Source organism: Mesoplodon mirus (genome assembly GCF_964341445.2).
Source record: "Mesoplodon mirus genome assembly, chromosome: 8".
Classification (NCBI taxonomy): domain Eukaryota; kingdom Metazoa; phylum Chordata; class Mammalia; order Artiodactyla; family Ziphiidae; genus Mesoplodon; species Mesoplodon mirus.
In genome coordinates, this window is record NC_138984.1 from 95397346 (window position 1) to 95417053 (window position 19708).

Here is a 19708-nt window from a genome sequence, read left to right on the forward strand (position 1 = left end):
AATCAATGTAAGTAGGCTGATCTTAAACAACAGGAAAATCCAAAGGTCATAACTTTAGAGGGAGTCTGCTGCCATAAAATCAAGAAGGCTAAAAATCTCAGATTTCACTTCTCTTCATTCTGAAGAACAGCTGAGTATGTCATTTTATCCTTAATTTACTTCACATTTCAATATAACACTACATTTTCTATTTTCTCTTTGCACGCACACACATAAATGTATATAACCACCAACCCACAATTCAAAAAAGGCCAATCCATATTAATACTGGTGGATACTTTTCAGAATTTGAAGAAAGAACAAATTGAAAAAAAAAAAAGGTTAATGCATTCAGAAGAAAATAAAGCCTTCTTACAAGGCAGGACTCGGTGTCAACTCTGGCAGCATCTCCCTCCCCATGATTAATTGCTTTGCACACAGGTAATCTAAATGGTTTACTGTACCTGGTTTTTAACACTTGCATATCTTTTCAGGTGTTTTATAAATTCTGGTCGAGAGGTGTTTCGTGAAATTATAAGAGCCATGCTTCCATTATTTAATCTGAAATTAAATATTTGTATTTGACATTAAAATATTTATTAAGAGAGTACATCAGAAATTACTCTGTATCATTCCTCCTAACAAATAATGTTTACTAGAAGTTGTAGGCAAGCTAGATAAATCACCATCACATTAAATTTACCTAAAATTATTAAACCATATCTTGCTGTGTTGTCTTTTAAATGAAACAGCCTTTCAAATTAGTTTTATTAAACAACTGACTGATTTCCTTCTCACCAAGCACTGACACCAAGCACTTCTTAAAAAATGAATCATCATGCATCCTATTCACATATTAAGACATAATTTGAAATCCAATGTACTTACTTAGGGATTCTAAGTGTGAAACCATGTATTTTTTTAAAGATGTGTTGTACGATAGTTAATAAATACAAATGGCCTAACAACTAGTTCAACACTTTTTAAAATCTAAAGTGTGATTTAAATATTTATTTATGGGCAGGTCTAAGTGACATAGGAAACCAAATAAATCAGAGGCTCTTGGATGGATGAACTGGAGTGAACAAATGCTACCACACATGTTCAGTTAAATGACTGAACATTTTAATCTTGCATAACTCTTCAGTTCAATATAAGAGGTTTCAAATTTAGAGGTGTGATTTAGTGCCAAAAAGCCACTCACAGATGCATCTAGCTTTAGAAGGCAGTTTGCAGAAATATGTGCAAATGACTTCTAGGCTCAGTTTCAGTGCAAATATAAAGTTATTCCAAGAATAACAATGACGACATAAAAAAGAGCTCTTTAAATCTTATGGAAGCTCAGGTTAGAGCTGTAAGGGACCTTGGAGATTACCCAGTCATTCACTCAGTTTATGTAGAAGGAAAAGAAGCCCCGAAGTTTAAGTGATTGGTTCAAAGACAGAGAAAAACAAAATAATCACTGGAACCAGAGCGCTTAATCCAGGGTCCACCATTCCTTTTACCCATTACGTCACCTCTTCCCAACTGGAAATAAATAGTACCAAAACATAAAAAAATCTAGAAACAATAAATGCTGGAGAGGGTGTGGAGAAAAGGGTACACTCTGGCACTGCTGGTGGGAATGTGAATTGGTACAGCCACTATGGAGAACGGTATGGAGGTTCCTTTAAAAACTACAAAGAGAACTACCATATGACCCAGCAATCCTACTACTGGGCATATACCCTGAGAAAACCATAATTCAAAAAGAGTCATGTACCAAAATGTTCATTGCAGCTCTATTTACAATAGCCAGGAGATGGAAACAACCTAAGTGTCCATCATCGGATGAATGGATAAAGAAGATGTGGCACATATATACAATGGAATATTACTCAGCCATAAAAAGAAATGAAATTGAGATATTTGGAGTGAGGTGGATGGACCTAGAGTCTGTCATACAGAGTGAAGTAAGTCAGAAAGAGAAAGACAAATACCGTATGCTAACACATATATATGGAATCTAAGAAAAAAAAATGTCATGAAGAACCTAGGGGTAAGACGGGAATAAAGACACAGACCTACTAGAGCATGGACTTGAGGATATGGGGAGGGGGAAGGGTAAGCTGTGACAAAGTGAGAGAGTGGCATGGACATATATACACTACCAAATGTAAAATAGATAGCTAGTGGGAAGCAGCCGCATAGCACAGGGAGATCAGCTCGGTACTTTGTGACCACCTAGAGGGGTGGGATAGGGAGGGTGGGAGGGAGGGAGACGCAAGAGGGAGGAGATATGGGAACATATGTATATGTATAACTGATTCACTTTGTTATAAAGCAGAAACTAACACACCATTGTAAAGCAATTATACTCCAATAAAGATGTAAAAAAAAAAAAGTACCAAAACATTAGTGTTTTGTGCATTCTTGATTTTTTTTTAATTACTTAGTTTTTACTGGTAAACAAGAAAAGCATTTCATGTGTCTACCTTTCAATACTTATTAGTAATTGAAACACATGCTATGTGCTTGGCACTGTTCTAAATATTTTCCATACATTAATGCATTTAATCTCAGAAAAATTCGAATACAAAAAAATTAGTTCCTATCAGCAACCTGCACTGAGGTATTCTGAAGTAAATTATACTTTCTTGTGAAAAAATAAAGGTGGAAGTTGAAACTCCTTTGCCATTTCCCTGAATCATTCAGAAGCTAAATTTTTGAATACCTTGGTCAGCTGAGGCTCTGATGTAAAGGCCTTTAAAAAAATGACATGTTTGCTTACAATCCACAGAAGATATCTCTAACTAGTCATCCTCCTCTGAAAAAATTCATCAATGCAGATTGAACCTGGAAAGTAAGCAGTGGAATTCCAGGCCAGCTGGAAAATGACTGGAGCAGCTTGGAAGGAGGCATGAATCTACTGCTCCCAGGAGAACAGGACTACTTCCCATGAAGGTCCTTGAGCAAACACGAGAGTCAGAGATGGCGTAGGGTTAGAGCAGCATTGTGTCAAGTCCTGGAGAATGCAGCTCTAGTCAGCCAGCCAGATCTTCACTTTTCGTAGGGGAAACTACATTAGGGAGGTGCACAGCTATCTAGGGTTTCTGAGGGTATGGGGAGGAAACAATCAGCCTCAATTTCTAAACCACACAAGCTTCAGCACTAGAGATAATTAATGAGACTCTGACATGTGATTTTTAAAATAGTTTCTCGGGCTTCCCTGGTGGCGCAGTGGTTGAGAGTCCGCCTGCCGATGCAGGGGACACGGGTTCATGCCCCGGTCTGGGAAGATCCCACATGCCGCGGAGCGGCTGGGCCCATGAGCCATGGCCGCTGAGCCTGTGCGTCCGGAGACTGTGCTCCGCAACAGGAGAGGCCAACAACAGTGAGAGGCCCGTGTACTGCAAAAAAAAAAAAAAATTTTTCTCTTCTTCTCTAACTTTGGATATTTCCCTCTTTCTTACTTTCCTATCAATTGCCAAGGAAAACATTTTAAATCAATCCCTTTACCAATTGTTAATCCTTCAGGTTAAATATTTTGCAGGGAAGTTGAAACTAATCATTAAAATGATGTTATGAATTGCCAAAGTACATACATAAGTCATTCTTTTATTCCACTTCTGGGGAAAATCTAACAGTGATGATATTACACAACATTCATCACCTTTCTTCTATGCTCTACAGGAACGCAAGAGAAATATATTTTCAGACCAATGATGGACAACTACATGAAAAGGATGTGCAAGAGATGGAACAGCTATAGCTTGTGGATAAAATAATGGTATATAAAATGTCTCATGAAAATGTGGGCAGTAGATTCAGATGCACCACAATTCACACTAAATATAACTAAAATGTTTCCTCTAACTAAAAGTATCATACACACGTACATGCTATTCCTGCTAAGGATGTATACGTCTGCACTAAAGTCGAAAGGCAGAGACGTGCATAAGGAATACCAGAATTAAATATAATATTCTCAATGACTGGTAAATAAATAAATAAAGCAAAGTAGACATAAAATAACACAATAAGATCATGTCAATAAAACCCAAGGAATATTATTTTAGCCTCAGTGATATTAAAAAATCAGAGTAAAAAAAATCAGAGTAAATTATCATTTTTCCAGTATAACAGTTACTCTCAGCCTACTCTGAAGACAAATCCCTTAAAATCAACTCAGAAATGACTACCTCTTGATAATATTCTAGTTAGCCAAGAGTTAGCAGGGTATTCTGAAAGATAAATGTGGTTTATAGAAAAGTTTTAATGGGACTTCCCTGGTGGTGCAGTGGTTAAGAAGCTGCCTATCAATGCAGGGGACACGGGTTCGAGCCCTGGCCCGGGAAGATCCCACATGCCATGGAGCAACTAAGCCCGTGCGCCACAACTACTGAGACTGCACTCTAGAGCACACGAGCCACAACTGCTGAAGCCTACGTACAAGAGAAGCCACCACAATGAGAAGCCCGCCCACCCCAACGAAGAGTAGCCCCTGCTCACCGCAACTAGAGAAAGCCCGCACGCAGCAACCAAGACCCAACTCAGCCAAAAATAAATAAATAACTGAATGAATGAATGAATGAAAAGTATCAATGATTCAATAAAAATGCTTACTAACCTGGTAGTAGGTGCCAAGCCTCTAGGTGCCACTGAACACAGGCACGGAATTGCCATAATGCTGACATTCAAGAACTGACCCTGGATCATTTGCCACTGATCATCACAGTCTAAAGGTAATAGAAGGGATTGGTTACTTTCCCCCACCAGAGCAAAATGTCAATAGAGCCCTGCTCAGTTCTCAAGGAGGTAACTTCATACTCACCAGATTTTGGAGATCCCTGTGCCCTCCTAAAAGTAGAAAACAAGACAAAGAAACATCACATCACATACAAAAAAATAGCATCTATTAAACATGAGATGATTAGAGAACCCAACATTATATATATTAGATTCAGCAGTAAGTAAAAATATGTGAACAATTCTGTCACTGCATTAGTTGTTGATTCATTGATTCATCAGTAACAATGATTTTCAAAATTTCTTTTAAGACTAGAGCATTTCCTTTGTGTGGCTTTGAGTAATATTTTTATTCCACATTAGAAATTCTCATGAGGGCAGAAACTATGGATTTTGTTTGTGGGCGTATTTTATCCAAGGTGTCTGGCATACAGCAGGTACTTAATAAACAGCTATTGAATGGACGGATGGATGGATGGATGGATGGATGGATGGATGGAGTGAATAGTTGTTTCTGAAGACAGATGCCAAACTACATGGCCTAACAGAATCTGTAGGACCCCATGATTCTATATTCTTCACTAATACGATAGAATAACAACCAAAGATCACAAGTCTAATAAATTGTTTATATCAAACTGTTTTATGCTTCAAAGAAAGATACAGATTCCTGTATTACTTTGAGCTTTTCACTTACCTTTCTTCTAAATCCTGAGGGTCATTAAATGGTAAAAATGATATTTCACATTCCTCTGGCCTAAAATATAGTGAAATTTGTTATTAGCACTCATTGACTCTGGGATATGAAATTTGGGGGTTAAGAAAAAAAGACTTACTTAAGTTTTGCCAGTGCCTTAATGACAGCAAAATCCATACGTTGGCTAGGGGACATCCATCGATGTTTTTCTGCCAGAGCCAAAGCTCTTCCACCAAAGCCAAACATGGCCGAGAACCCAAAGCGAAGAAACTTGCCCGTGGTGCTGAAGGTACAGACATCGACTGGTTGTATGTGCCCTTGAATGTTATATTGAATATTAGTCAGTCAGCAAGTAAGTAGAGCCAGGTGTCAAAATGGCAAACATAGGAGAGCATATTTATTTACTCAGAGAAGAAGAAAAAGTCAGGCTACTTTATACCATAATATCCTATTTTCTCTTCCACTCTCACTACCTACAACTACTGCAATTGCCATTTATAACTTTTTCAGGTACCAAGGGAAGAGACACAAAGTGGTAAATTTTGCAGCTTACTGCTATTTTAAACAAAACGTGGCTAAGGAAGTGAAGTTGAAGTACATGTGCAGAGTAAACTCAGATTTAACAGATTTGCATTTATTAGAGCTTACATGCTTTACATCAGTTGAGATAATAAAAGGTCTAGTGGAAGGACACTGGCTAAAAATTTTTTTCTTGTGCTTTTTTTTTCTTTTAATAACTAGTCCTAGAGTTCTGGTAGTCAAACAACAGTACCTGATATATTTAATCAGTATGTATGGATTTTCTTGACCTGGTTATAAAATTGTGATCTTGAACATTATTGTATTATTTTCTATCAAGATTATAGTAGGGCTTCCCTGGTGGCGCAGTGGTTGAGAGTCCGCCTGCCCATGCAGGGGACACGGGTTCGTGCCCAGGTCCGGGAAGATCCCACATGCTGCGGAGCAGATAGACCTGTGAGCCATGGCCACTGAGCCTGCGCGTCTGGAGCCTGTGCTCCGCAACGGGAGAGGCCACAACAGTGAAAGGCCCACATACCACACACACACACACAAAAAGATTATGGTAAAATTTCACTTACTACTCTTTATAGCACCTGTATTCTGAAAAGATCAGCAGTCAAAATAGTGAAGCTTTGCCTAACTGACTTTTGGTTTTTAGTCAAACATTTCTCTGCTTTGAGAGATAAAGAATCTGTCTTAGATAAGCCTGAAGGATATAAAATAGCCTTCCTTATATAAATAGAAACTTCCTTACAAAACATAAACTTCTTTGGAAGAATTCTTACCCATTATAATGTGCAAAGTTGCAGTTACCACATGAGAAATTCCATGAAGAGAATGTGCCAATACATTAGTAGATCCTGCCAAATCAAATTTAAAACATGTATGATCAGTATAGCAAACATTTTAAATTAACCATTTGTTTCTACTTTATAGAGATGTCACTATGTAATGTGCAAATGAAAAATTAAGTGGAAGTTTATAAGTTTTTTGCACATTGAATGGCTACTGAATTATTATTTAGTCTTTAAATAACTTAAAAATTAGGAAACAAGTTATAGTATCTACTCGCTCACAGCTTCTTCCATCATGAATGTCTATTTTCTACCTGAAAAAGTGCCAGTTATATCAAAGTCTGCCCCATTCAACTTTAATAAACAGGCTTCTTTACCAAAATGAGCACCAAGAGCAGAAGGATGGCTCTGGAAAGCAGAGACAAATGCATAAACACAAAAAATCCAAATAATAACTAAGAAAAAAGTATAAAATCACTATAAAGTACAAAAGATATGCTTTAAATACATTTTAAAGCTCTCAACCAAATGGAGATCCCTTCTATTATCTGAAAAATGCTACCCTAGATGAAGAAAACTCTTCATCCCATGGTATTTGCCATAGTTTGAGATTGTGTATTGAGACATTATAGGTTTCTGATTTCCATAATCACTAAGATAATTTAAGATCCACATGAATTTTTCCCACCAGCCTACAGAGAGAAAGAGCTTTCTCAAGTCAGGCCCCTGTAACATTTGTGTGTGTCTGAGATCTTGGGGTAAAGGCCTGGTTTCGAAGGGGAAAATACCAGCTAGCCCCTGCCATTCCCAGGAGGTAAAAAGCATTTAAAATTAAGAAGCTACATTTTTCTTGATTTAAGTCCAGTAACAGCCAAGAACTGTGAAAGCATGGATGTACTGTGTACAATAGCTATCAATGCAAAGGCTAGCTAATCAGGAACTTTCCTGTGTGGTCATATGTAATCCCTTTGGTTTGTGTCACTTTGATCAGATGTATTATGCTTGGGCTGCTCAGCTGGAGAAGCTGAGTCAATGAACTCATTATCAAGCAAGACTGTCATTAAAACAATAGTAATCATGAGGTACCTATCTAAGTATTCATGATTTCCAGACCTCTAGTGAAACCAATGCAAAGAAACGTCCCCCTTAACCAATTGGTAAACTGGTTTTAACTGATTCATCAAACAGTAGTTTATGTTCTGACCCTTGTTACTCAGAATATGTCCCACAGCCCAGCAGCAATGGTCACACCTCCATGTTTATTACACTGTTGATTCTCAGGCCCCACTCCAGACCTAACAGGTATAGTCTGCATTTTATAAGATCCTCAGGTTATGTATATGGAGAGGCCCTCCTCTAGAACGTATGGTTCAAGCATCAGCAGCATCAACATTACTTGGGAACTTGTTAAAAAGGGAAATTTCTGGGGCTTCCCTGGTGGCGCAGTGGTTGAGAGTCCGCCTGCCGATGCAGGGGACACGGGTTCGTGCCACGGTCCGGGAAGATCCCACATGCCACGGAGCGGCTGGGCCCGTGAGCCATGGCCGCTGAGCCTGTGCGTCCGGAGCCTGTGCTCCGCAACGGGAGAGGCCACAACAGTGAGAGGCCCGTGTACCGCAAAAAAAAAAAAAAAAAAAAGGGAAATTTCTGGGTTCCACCTCCAACCAATGGAAAGGGAGTAGCTGGGAGTGGGGCCCAGGTGCCCATGTCTTAGCATGTTCTCCAGGTGATTTGTATGCACCCTAGGGTCTGAGAAAAAGTGATCCAGAAACCTGTTCCTCAGTGGATCTTTACCAGGAGTCAATTACCTAGGCTTTTCCAATTATTCTTTGACCCTCTACAGCCTGCCCTTTGGCTGTCTAATACTAATTAACTTGGAATGGGTGGGGGAAAAAAGCAAAAACAAATCAATTTTGCTTCCCAATCGGATTTATGGTAAAGGTTTTGGAGGAGGCCACATAATTAGAGTGAGATATTTAAGATTATCGATGGATTACAGTACTCCATGAAACACATTTCCTCCATTACCATGGTTAATTAAGAGTAGACCATAAAAGTATTCCTCTAGAAAGACTATTAGAAAACAAAATGTAATGTTGTCATGTGCAATAGAGAATGACACATATCATGACTCAAGAAAATAAAGACCATTTATTCCCTGTGAGTTTGAAGTATGCTAAGTATGCCAAAGCACAAATCCTCTTAGAATGCTAGACGTTGCTTTTTTATTTCTATGTCTTCTCAGGCTTTGCAACTTTGTCACTTTTCTTTAATTCCACTGAACTTGGCAGTGATGACAGACATGACCAGAAATCAGAAAATCATTTTAGTCATCTTCTACTCTGCTTGACCTGTACCTTAATCCTTAAGAACATTTTTAACACTCTGAATTTAAAAGGAAAGTTCATGAAGAAAGTAGATGTAAAATTATAAAACTCTAGATTGCTCCATATTTTTGTTTGAATAATCTAAAAGAGTACAATTTCCAGAAACAAAACGGGATTCATCCAAAAAGATATCTACATGCCAAAAGAACATGCTGCTCACATAAATAAAAACTATGTAATTTTAGCATTCTCACAAAAGCTATAAATGTTCTACCTCAAGGTAAACATTTTAATTAGCCTGAAAAGTTATTTTTCTTAACACTACCAGCAACTTTGCTCACCACCGCCACCCCAAACCTGCTAAAATGTGCCACATCCAATGAGTAAGGACCGAAGTAGCAGCTCATGTAAAGCATGACTGATAGAAGAACCAGGCAGAAACTACAGAGGCAAAAAGAAAAAAAAAAAATGTCCTTGGAAGTGCAAGCACTTCTGCAGAACAATTAACTTAATTAACCAGACATCATGAATATTCATAAGGCCATTAATGTCTCCCACATCCAAACAGATAAATGTGATGTAATGACTTCCTAGTCAAGCATATCTAAAATTCTCATGAAAACTGCACCTACACTTTGGTTCTTTGCCTGAAATATCATAGAAATTAACAGTCCCTTGGTAATATTTTATTCTCCTCAAATTAATTGGAAAGCATGAATTTATTTATGTGAATTCTATAGAAATATATGGTTCCCAGTCATCAGTATGTGGATTGAGCCTTGTTTTACAACAATTGGATTGCTTTTTTATTTTTATGTCCTCTCTGGCTTTTTTCCCTATCCTCCCCCTCATGCCCTTAATCGGAATCTCTCTGTATAGTTCCTTAGCACCAGTTCCCATAGCAACAAACACCGTTGCTAATGGCCAGCAGTTCAAATACAGGCTTCCCCACATCTGATCCATCTGAGTCTGACCATAATTCAGCGGCTTAGTCTGTTGGCTCAGTGGAGTAATTTACTAAACACTCTCCCTCTGGGTGTCTCTCTCCAGGAGGCAAATGGCTTCAAAGGCAGACTCTCTTCTGTGTTAGCTTAGAAACTTCCTGCCTAGCTCTTGTTCCCATTCATTATCAAAGCCCTGACCAGACATAGAGTCCTCACATTAAATACATCCTGCACATGACTTCCTCCTCCTATTAGATGGAATCCACAAGCTAGAACTCTATACAACCACTAAAGTTTTGGCAACAGTCTGTATCTTCTAAACAAAAAGTATTCCAATGGCATTTCTACATATCCACTGTATCCAGAAAATGCTTTCAAAATCAGAAATATGCTTAAAAAGTATAATGATAATAAAGCTCAATGTGTTCCTTTATAACATCTGAGTTACATATTAAAAATGTAAGCATAACCACCAGTTTTTCTAGCTAGCTATTCACTTTATGTCAAATGAAGATCCGTGGGGACACACATCTTTCCACTTTTGATGCAGAGCAGTGAATGAGTGACTTCAGGGGTGTACGTACTAAGGAAGAGAAACAGTGACCTAAGCACATCCACTCTGTACAGAAGGAAATGTTGGGAAATTTCCACCATTACAGACGGCACTTCTAAAGTGACACAGAAAGGTCAAAGTGCAGCCCAAATGCATCTTTTTGAGTTGATGCATTTTGTTCTCTTCTACCTAAGGGGGTCTTTCTCACAGATTTTTCTTAACAGGTTTTACAATCATCAGGATATATCTCAATATCCCTCTCCTTTTAAATTCTTATTTTTATGAAAGACTTTTTTCTCCAGAAGGGCATTGGTATGTCTTTTGCTCTTTGTCAATTAACACTACTAAATATACTGAAATCCATACTAAATGACTCTGGTCAACAAATGGATAGAATGTTGCTATTTTTTTCAACCATGTGCAACCATGTGTCTTCTATTTTCATAGGAAAGAATACAGTTGACCCTTGAACACGGGTTTGAACTGAGTGGGTCCACTTAGATGTGGATATTTTTCAGTTGTAATTACTACAGTACTTCATGGTCCCCGGATGGTTGAATTCAAGGATGCAGAGGAAAGGAGGGCCGACTGTAATTGTTTCCGCTTTTCTTGTAGAGATAATAACATGTGATGTTCTAAAGTGAAAAAAAAAAGTCACTTTCCTTCACTACTGTTTGTTTCAATAATAATTTGAGAGGAGGGACTCATATAATAAACCTGCAAAAGATACTTTCGTCTTTTCTGGATCCCAGTGTTGCTCTGGCTGCTCTCCCTGGCTCTGACCTCCACTTCCTTTTCCTCCCTTCCCCTAATCAGGAATCTTCCTAGAACAGGCTCCCAGCAGGTTGCTCCCTTGCTCTAAACCTCCCATTGTTCCCTACTGTTCATCAACTGCAATTCAGACCCCTTCCTGTGGCATCCAGGAGCCACCATGATTTGGACCTATTTTGACACCAGTACTATCAAACAAATGGCCTGTTTTCTATTCCTCAACATTCCTGGATTTTGCCTTGCCATTTATTATTTTTGTAGCCAAGAAAATAACTCATTCCCATCTTTCAGGCCAGAAAAAAAATTGTCCTACCTATTTTTAGGTGCAATTCAAGTGGTACTTGCTCTATAATGTCTTCTTTCCATTTATTCACTTAATCTTTATTGAGTGTTCACTGTATCACATTCTGTTCGAGCTGCTGGAGATACAGCAGTCAGGATGAATCCTTTTGGCATATTCAAGCTTATCTGTTTACACTTCAACTATGGGAATTGAGTTACCACGTTTTACCCCCCAAGAAATTATAAGCAGCTTGACTGGAATGGCCTTGTTTCAAAATTTCACATCTGGGACTGTGTGATCATTAGACCTTTATATGGGAAGGTAGAATAACGGTCCCATTTATTGTTTGCTTAACTATGTATTAAACCCTGCATGTATACTATCTAATTTAATACTATAATAACCTTGTAATAAAGTGAGTGTCATGTGTGTTATCTCTCTTTTATGAGTTAGAAAAATAAGGCTCAAAGAAATTAAATAACTTGGCCAGAGTCTCACATATGCTAGTGGAGATGCCAAGCGTGGGTCTTTCAAACTCAAAATCTGTGCGTTTAACTCTGTGCGACACTGCCTAGGTTAGGAAGTAAACCAGGGGAACATGGGCGAGGAGTTCCATTTGGCAAATCCATGGCCCCTCTCTTGCCTGCTGGTATCACACCAAGTGGAAGCTGGGCTCGGACAGGAGTCAGGATGCTGTCTGTTTCCACCCTGGCATTCTTCTGGGCACTAAGCAGCAAAGCATGGGCTACTTCACTGGCAGATCCATCTCCACCAACACAGACCACACTAGAAAAGAAGAAATTAAGTCAAAGAATGAACAACATCAAAACAATTGGTGATAATTCGTGAAATTTTGACTTTAAAACATTGGGTTGGCCAAAAAGTTTTCGTAACATCTTATGGAAAAACCCGAACGAATTTTTTGGCCAATCCAATATTAATTTTATATATTTTGTGTGTGTGATTACTCACACCTTCAAACACTTCAACATGTGTCAATGGATAAGAGGGCACTAGCACTGCTCTGATAAAGTTTACTTCACAAATATCATACCTAGATGATACCCCATAGGCAAAATATTTTTAAATGGGTTAAGAGGCATTAAACACTTGAACATGTTAATTCACATCTGAACTGAATTTTGCTCTGTTAATATCCCAAAGCATATTATCCTCATCTTGTTTATGTTAATAATAGTCATTGCAATTCATTTAACTAACACAAGCCAAAGTCATAAAATCCTGCTAATTTTCAATATAGCTCTGAAAAGACAGACAGCAATAAAAATCATGTAAAAAGTATGAGGCTTTAATTTAAGGAACTGCTAATTATCATTAGTATGTAAATGTTAATTGCAAACCTGAACTAGTTTTCATCTCCTGGACATTACTGCGATATGGCACTTTTAAAATTAGTGTTACTACCCTTTGACCCTAGTCAGTACTACTAATATTTTTTTAAGACCTCACCATATGTACACTACAGGAGTGATGGGGTGGGAATCCATGAAAGTCATACAAGATATCAGAAGTTTTGTCATAATCATTCGTGTTTAAAAGATGCAAAATAGGGGCTTCCCTGGTGGTGCAGTGGTTGAGAGTCTGCCTGCCGATGCAGGGGACACGGGTTCGTGCCCCGGTCCGGGAAGATCCCACATGCCGTGGAGCGGCTGGGCCCGTGAGCCATGGCCGCTGAGCCTGCGCGTCCGGAGCCTGTGCTCCGGGAGAGGAGCACGGGAGAGGCCACAACAGTGAGAGGCCCACGTACTGCAAAAAAAATAAATAAATAAAAGATGCAAAATAATCTTAAGTATCAAAATCACATCAATTTACCCAAAAGGAAAAGATTTTGTGTTATTGAGAGCAGGTGTCATGCCCCAAGGCCTCCAAGGCCCAGCAGGAGCAGAAGAGTCTGCTCAGTCTAAAGAAGAGGCAGCTTCTCAGCACCAGCCCACTCCCATCACCCAGGAGGCAGGCTTTACAGGACCACATCTTCTGATTTTTCTAGGGAAGCCTCAGGTCCTGATTTTGGGGAGAGTCTCCTAATCTATAAACACTCACAACTAGCATTCAATATATTTAAAAATTGTATGTGCCAAACAAAACAGCCTATGGGCCATAATCAGCAGGAGGTCCTGGTTCCCTAAGTTTAGGAAGCTCCAGAAGTTGGCGAATCCAGAGGCTGAGAATACTTTTTGCATCAACTCTCTCTACCTCTCAGCCTTCCAGCCCCGGCACCTAGGTGGGGTTCAGCGCTAGGGCTGCACATAGCCTGGGTGATCCAGGTCCATCCTAATTAGAAGAAACTCCAGGATATGAGATATGACCCAGGTCATTTTTGGCTGGGGGTATTATTTTGTCTGAACTGATTCCAGGGGTCATCAGTGTAGTCACTGATTCAGAGAAAAGTGATTATACCTACTGAGGACCAACTTCACATCAGGTAATACATTGGCTCTTTTCTGTTAAATTCCCAGAATTCTGTAAAGTAAGCATTAGCCTCATCCTTATATATGGGGAAGCCAAGGTTTCAATTGAACCTTATCTGTATGATTTCAAAGACCTCTATGAGCAGATTTCCAAACATTCTGTGAACTTAATTATAACTCCCAGTTCCATGCCTGTCTACCAACCGAGGTGTATGTGGCCTAAAAGGGACTGTAAAGTCTTCCAACACAGCATCTAACTTAGTACAAAGAACTTGCCTCTTCCATATAGTATGTCAACACTTGAACCCTGGAATCGTGCATCCAGTTATAGCACATGTTAACTCATTGCTAGAGTTAGTAGAAATGGCCTTTCTATGAACATGCTCTGCTACAAAAACCTTTGTAATTTTGTCATAACACATTCTGTGTTAAATATTTTCAAACTATAACAAGTGATCATTACAACAATAAAGTAACATTTAGTGAAAAATTACTATGTACCAGACATTGTTGTCAGCACTCTCCATGTATTAACTTTTTAAATTTGAAAAACAACTGTATGCAATAGATACTTTTACTCCCAATTTACAGATTAGGAAACTAAGACATAAAAAAATTAAGCAACTTTTCCAAGGGCATAAGTTATGGAATGAGATTTTGAACCAAGACAATTTGGCCTTAGAAACTACACTACTATTTGATATATTAGACTCCTTTCTTATACATAAAACCTAATGAAAATAGCCTTATGAGAGTTTTATTATTTTGGACATCAGTTTACCAGTTGAATCACTGTGGAATTAAATAAGTGAGAAAGGAATATATTTATTTATCTTGACAACTACTAGACCACTGAGATCATCTCAAGATATAGTTACTCAACCTAGGGAATATGCTTAATACAAACATACCGCAAGAGTCTAGATATTACAAGAAAAGGTAAAAAATAAACTTTTTATAATGAGTTAATTTAACCACATTTAAGAGCTTCCCTAAAACATAAACCTTTACAAGTGGTACACCTTGTGTTTTCAGAATAAGTAAACTCTCTCTTGCCATGACCCAAAGTAGAGCTTTTCTGTCTAGAAAAGTACAACTGGGGGCTAACATCTTACTTCTCTTTTTAAAAAAGTGATAGGAAGATTTTTAAATGGCTGTTTGTGTATTTGTCTATCAACCCATATCATTATTGAAATGTTTATTATTGCATTTTTTACTTAAAATTTTTTTTGAAAAGAGATACTTTTTTAAACCTTATTTAGTAATACAGATATCATGGTGGTGATAAAATGTTAGTGCAAGCCAAATAATGTCTAGATTCTTGTGAAATTAAAAGAAGGAAAAAACTATAATTAAACAAATTAAAATTTAAAAATGCTGTGAAATAAAACAGGAAAATATTAGTATATGTATAATTGCATAAGAGCTACAGATTAGCTTAACCATTTTCACATTCATAAATCCAACTGTTACTGCTTCAAGTCTATACACCCAATATTACACTTTTCTTTGCCTTTACAAAACTTCCTATTCATGCGCAGTGTAAAGAGGGGTCAATATGGAAACGGACACTCCTGCAAGCTCTAGCAGTGAATCTGAGAGTATTTGCTAGAACACCCTGGAGCTGCACACAAGCTGTCATGAGAACTGATACACTGTTCCTGTTGGCATTAGGAATATGTCACAATGTGTCTTCATAGAAACATATGCAACTCATTAAAAAAACTCCAAAAACTTAACAAATAATCTTCTTAAACATTATTTACTAATCATTTTGCTTTACTGAAAAATATACATAGAATTTCTCTTGGATCTTAAAACTCTGTCTGGTCTGTGTCTAAAAAGCTTTAGATGATTTCCTAGTCACTTCCTACCAAGAGCTCCACTAGAGTCGGGCAGAGATGCTTCAGGCTCAAGTTGAGCTCCTCTTTCATCAAAATACCATAGAATCCTGGGGTTACCTTATCCCGACCTTGAGTCTTTTGTATCAATTTCTCAAAAAGTCCTCCTATAGCCACTCTTTGAACAGATTCAGGAACAAGGAACTCATGAATGTAGTGTCTTCCACTTTCAAACAATTCTACTTGTTAGAGAATTGTTCTTTGGAAGTGCCTACAGAAACTGTTTCCATTGTTCTCCTCATATGTATACTTCTCTATGTAATTCTAAGTAGAGTCACTTAAAATTACTATTTTATTAAGATAGTTATCCCAACCACCACTTCATCTCCTAACTGGAAAGACTGGGCTCAAATAAATACATAAATAAGCTATTTAAAGGATCTTAGAAATATCAGACAACTTGCAACAGAAATTTTAAATTATTATAAGTTCTAATTAATTCAGCATGCTGTAGAGCAGCGGTCCCCAACCTTTTTGGCACCAGGGACCTGTTTTGTGGAAGACAATTTTTCCACGGACTGGGGGCAGTGGAGGTGGGATGGGGTCAGGTGGTAATGCAAACGATGGCGGGGATGGGGAGCGGCAGATGAAGCTGCACTCCCTTTGCCCACTGCTCACCTCTTGCCATATGGCCCAGTTCCTAACAGGTCGCAGACTGGTACGGGTCCTCAGCCCGGTGGGTGGGGACCCCTGCTATAGAGTTTAGACACAGTGAACTCACTGGAACTCAATTCACATAATGGTTAGGCTAAACTACTTGGTTTAAAAAAATGTAGGTAATAACTAAAGGATCTATATATCTTGCACTGCCACACTGCAAAATAACAGCACCTGCCATGTGGAATAAACAAGAATTAAGTATGTTCAGGTAAAGAGAAAAACATTACTTGTTGTGCTTAAGCTATAGTCTTTCATCATTCTGCAAAGTTCTTCTTGATCCTTGCATAGTTAATTACCAATGGAACTTAGTTATAGATACCACATTTATCAGAACATTTCATAATGCTGACAGGCAAGACCAGGTCTAATACCTACAATACCTGTTATTCTTATTATTTATATAATCACGTTTTGAAGCAAGGACTTATTTGCAATGCAACATCTCTTATATACTCACAAGCTATGCTTCAGAACTATGCAGCATATTAAGGTAGGTAGCTTGTAGGCATGATTCCCCCAATTACTTTTCCTAAATTGTCTACTTGCAAGATAATTGCCTAAGTGTAGCCTATTAATCAATCTGTCTAGCTCTAAGTATAAAGCTCTGAAGTAATCTCCTACCTCATATTCTTCATGCTCAGTATTTATACAACATTGCCATCTAGATTTGCTCCCCTCAATTAAATTCAAATGCTCGGGAGGGTGTGGAGAAAAGGGAACCCTCTTGCACTGTTGGTGGGAATGTAAATTGATACAGCCACTACAGAGAACAGTACAGAGGTTCCTTAAAAAACTAAAAATAGAATTACCATATGACCCAGCAATCCCACTACTGGGCATATACCCAGAGAAAACCATAATTCAAGAAGACACATGCATCCCAATGTTCATTGCAGCACTATTTACAATAGCCAGAACATGGAGGCAACCTAAATGCCCATCGACAGACGAAGGGATAAGGAAGATGTGGTACGTACACACAATGGAATATTACTCAGCCATAAAAAGGAACAAAATTGGGTCATTGTAGAGACATGGATGGATCTAGAGACTGTCATACAGAGTGCAGTAAGCCAGAAAGAGAAAAACAAATATCATATATTAAAGCATATATGTGGAACCTAGAAAAATGGTACAGATGAACCAGTTTGCAGGGCAGAAATAGAGACACAGATGTAGAGAACAAATGTATGGACACCAAGGGGGGAAAGTGGTGGGGGGTGGTGGTGTGATGAATTGGGCAATTGGGATTGACATGTATACACTGATGTGTATAAAATGGATGACTAATAAGAACCTGCTGTATAAAAAAATAAAATTCAAAAATTCCAAAAAAAAAATTCCTTTTTGAAAAATTATGTTTTACTTACCAAGCTTTCTTCTTCAACCAATAATACTTTTCTCACCAACAAATATTAAGCATTTCTGAAAAACAACCCTACTAATTCTGATTTCATCACTTTCCTCTCTAACACATTCTAATAATTTTTTAGGAAAAGCAAAGCCTTTCATTTCAGTTGAAAAACCCAAATGCCCTTCCTGATATTGTGAGTGTATTGTTGCCCCCCTGCCCATTACCATGTTACACAAATAATTCACATACCTGCCACCTTTTAAAACTCTGAAATATCCACACTTGCAAAAAAAATCTTCCCTAAAAGAATATGTTTTTAGTCTTGTACATCAATCCAGCACTTTAGCAAACTGATTCACCTAAATTTTAAAAATGTCAATTAAAGTATATGTCACTTGCCTTGTTTCTAATGTTTGCATGCCAGTGAACAATTTCTACACACTCCAGCAATGTATTGCAAACAACAGTTTCTAATGCCTACTGTGAATAACATACTTATTTGGTAGCTACGAAATTATAGAAGATAAGTAAAATTAGCATATTCTTTCATCCTGAAAAAAAAATATTTGTTTTTACAGAATATTTACACTCAGTCAAACATATCCAAATTAACCAGTGGGTAGCTGGTTATTTATTAATACTATCAATACATTTGCAAAAAAGGATCATAGTATAGTTATATCACACAATCAATATAATATCTTCCATCAATGCTTTTCTATATACTCACAGGGTTAAAGCCAAGAATTAAGGACTACAGAGGCAAATATATACACATTAGGTAAGAATAAGGTGATACATTGTGATTTCTCAGTACTTATATTTATATCTCTCCTTTGGCTTTCCTATGCCCGATCCTGCGAGGTGGATGACTATGCCATAGTACATTATCAGCATTGTTATTACACAGATACAAATGAACTAGAGCCTAATTACATACATCACAAACATTTAAAACTTGTAAGTCTCAAATATGTGGCTAAAAACTAATGAAAACATTTAATAACATAAGCCATATGACATTTATAGATTAATAATACAACCTACCCATCAAATCCCTGTAGTTCACATTCTTTTAGCAGTGACACGGCATGCCCTTCATATTCTGTTACTATATGAAAAAAACACACACACACACAGAAAAAGATGAAAGTTTTAAACAAATGATCTACACTTTTTAACTTGATTTGGCAAACTAATATGCCAAACATATGGTCAGGTCATAAAACAACATTTATTCTTGAATATTTATATTTTAATCATGGGAAAGAGGATTAAGTGTTACTTGCCTGTTGTGTTTTACAGCTTTATGTAAAAGAGGGTCATATATTTGTTCCAACTACATAAGTCATTTGGGGATATCCCATTAGATAATTTATCTTGGTGCCTGTCTGTTTAGTGTTCCCTAAATAAGACACATTTCCTTTAAATCAGAAGCCTAGGAGCAGCAGTATTTTGAAAATAAGGCATATTAGCTGGCACCAAATAGTCAATGTTAAATCACTTTGGCAACCCTACATGAATAAATTAGTTGAAAGGTTAGTGTAAGATTTACATACTAGAAGAATGTGTGTCTGGAACTGCTAGACTAAAAAGAGGAGGAGTTGGATGTGAAAATGTGAAGCAAAGCCAACACCAAGGATAACAGACCCAACGCCAAGGAGGGTGGCACACAGGCCCACCAGAGCCCAGATTCTCTGAGGAAATGAATCTGTCACTCCCTATTGCTGCCTCTACAGTCATGATGCCCTATGCAGTGTTGTAAA

At 37.9% G+C, this 19708-nt stretch overlaps 1 protein-coding gene across 4 annotated transcripts in view; it reads right to left on the reverse strand.

Moving 5' to 3' along the window:
• The window catches only part of CERKL (CERK like autophagy regulator), a gene marked incomplete at its 5' end in the record, with an annotated part of 157365 nt that overhangs the window by 8213 nt on the left and 129444 nt on the right, over window positions 1–19708 (reverse strand). For 2 of the 4 annotated variants that reach the window (XM_082631183.1, XM_082631182.1), the window contains 6 exons: window positions 444–540; window positions 4589–4697; window positions 4793–4818; window positions 5405–5464; window positions 5544–5721; window positions 6712–6786. In XM_082631183.1, the coding sequence (XP_082487309.1) occupies window positions 444–540; window positions 4589–4697; window positions 4793–4818; window positions 5405–5464; window positions 5544–5721; window positions 6712–6786 (545 nt within the window). Of the gene's footprint in view, window positions 1–443; window positions 541–4588; window positions 4724–4792; window positions 4819–5404; window positions 5465–5543; window positions 5722–6711; window positions 6787–12241; window positions 12385–18989; window positions 19054–19708 lie in introns of all 4 variants that reach the window. The other 2 variants (XM_082631180.1, XM_082631181.1) reach the window with 2 other exon arrangements.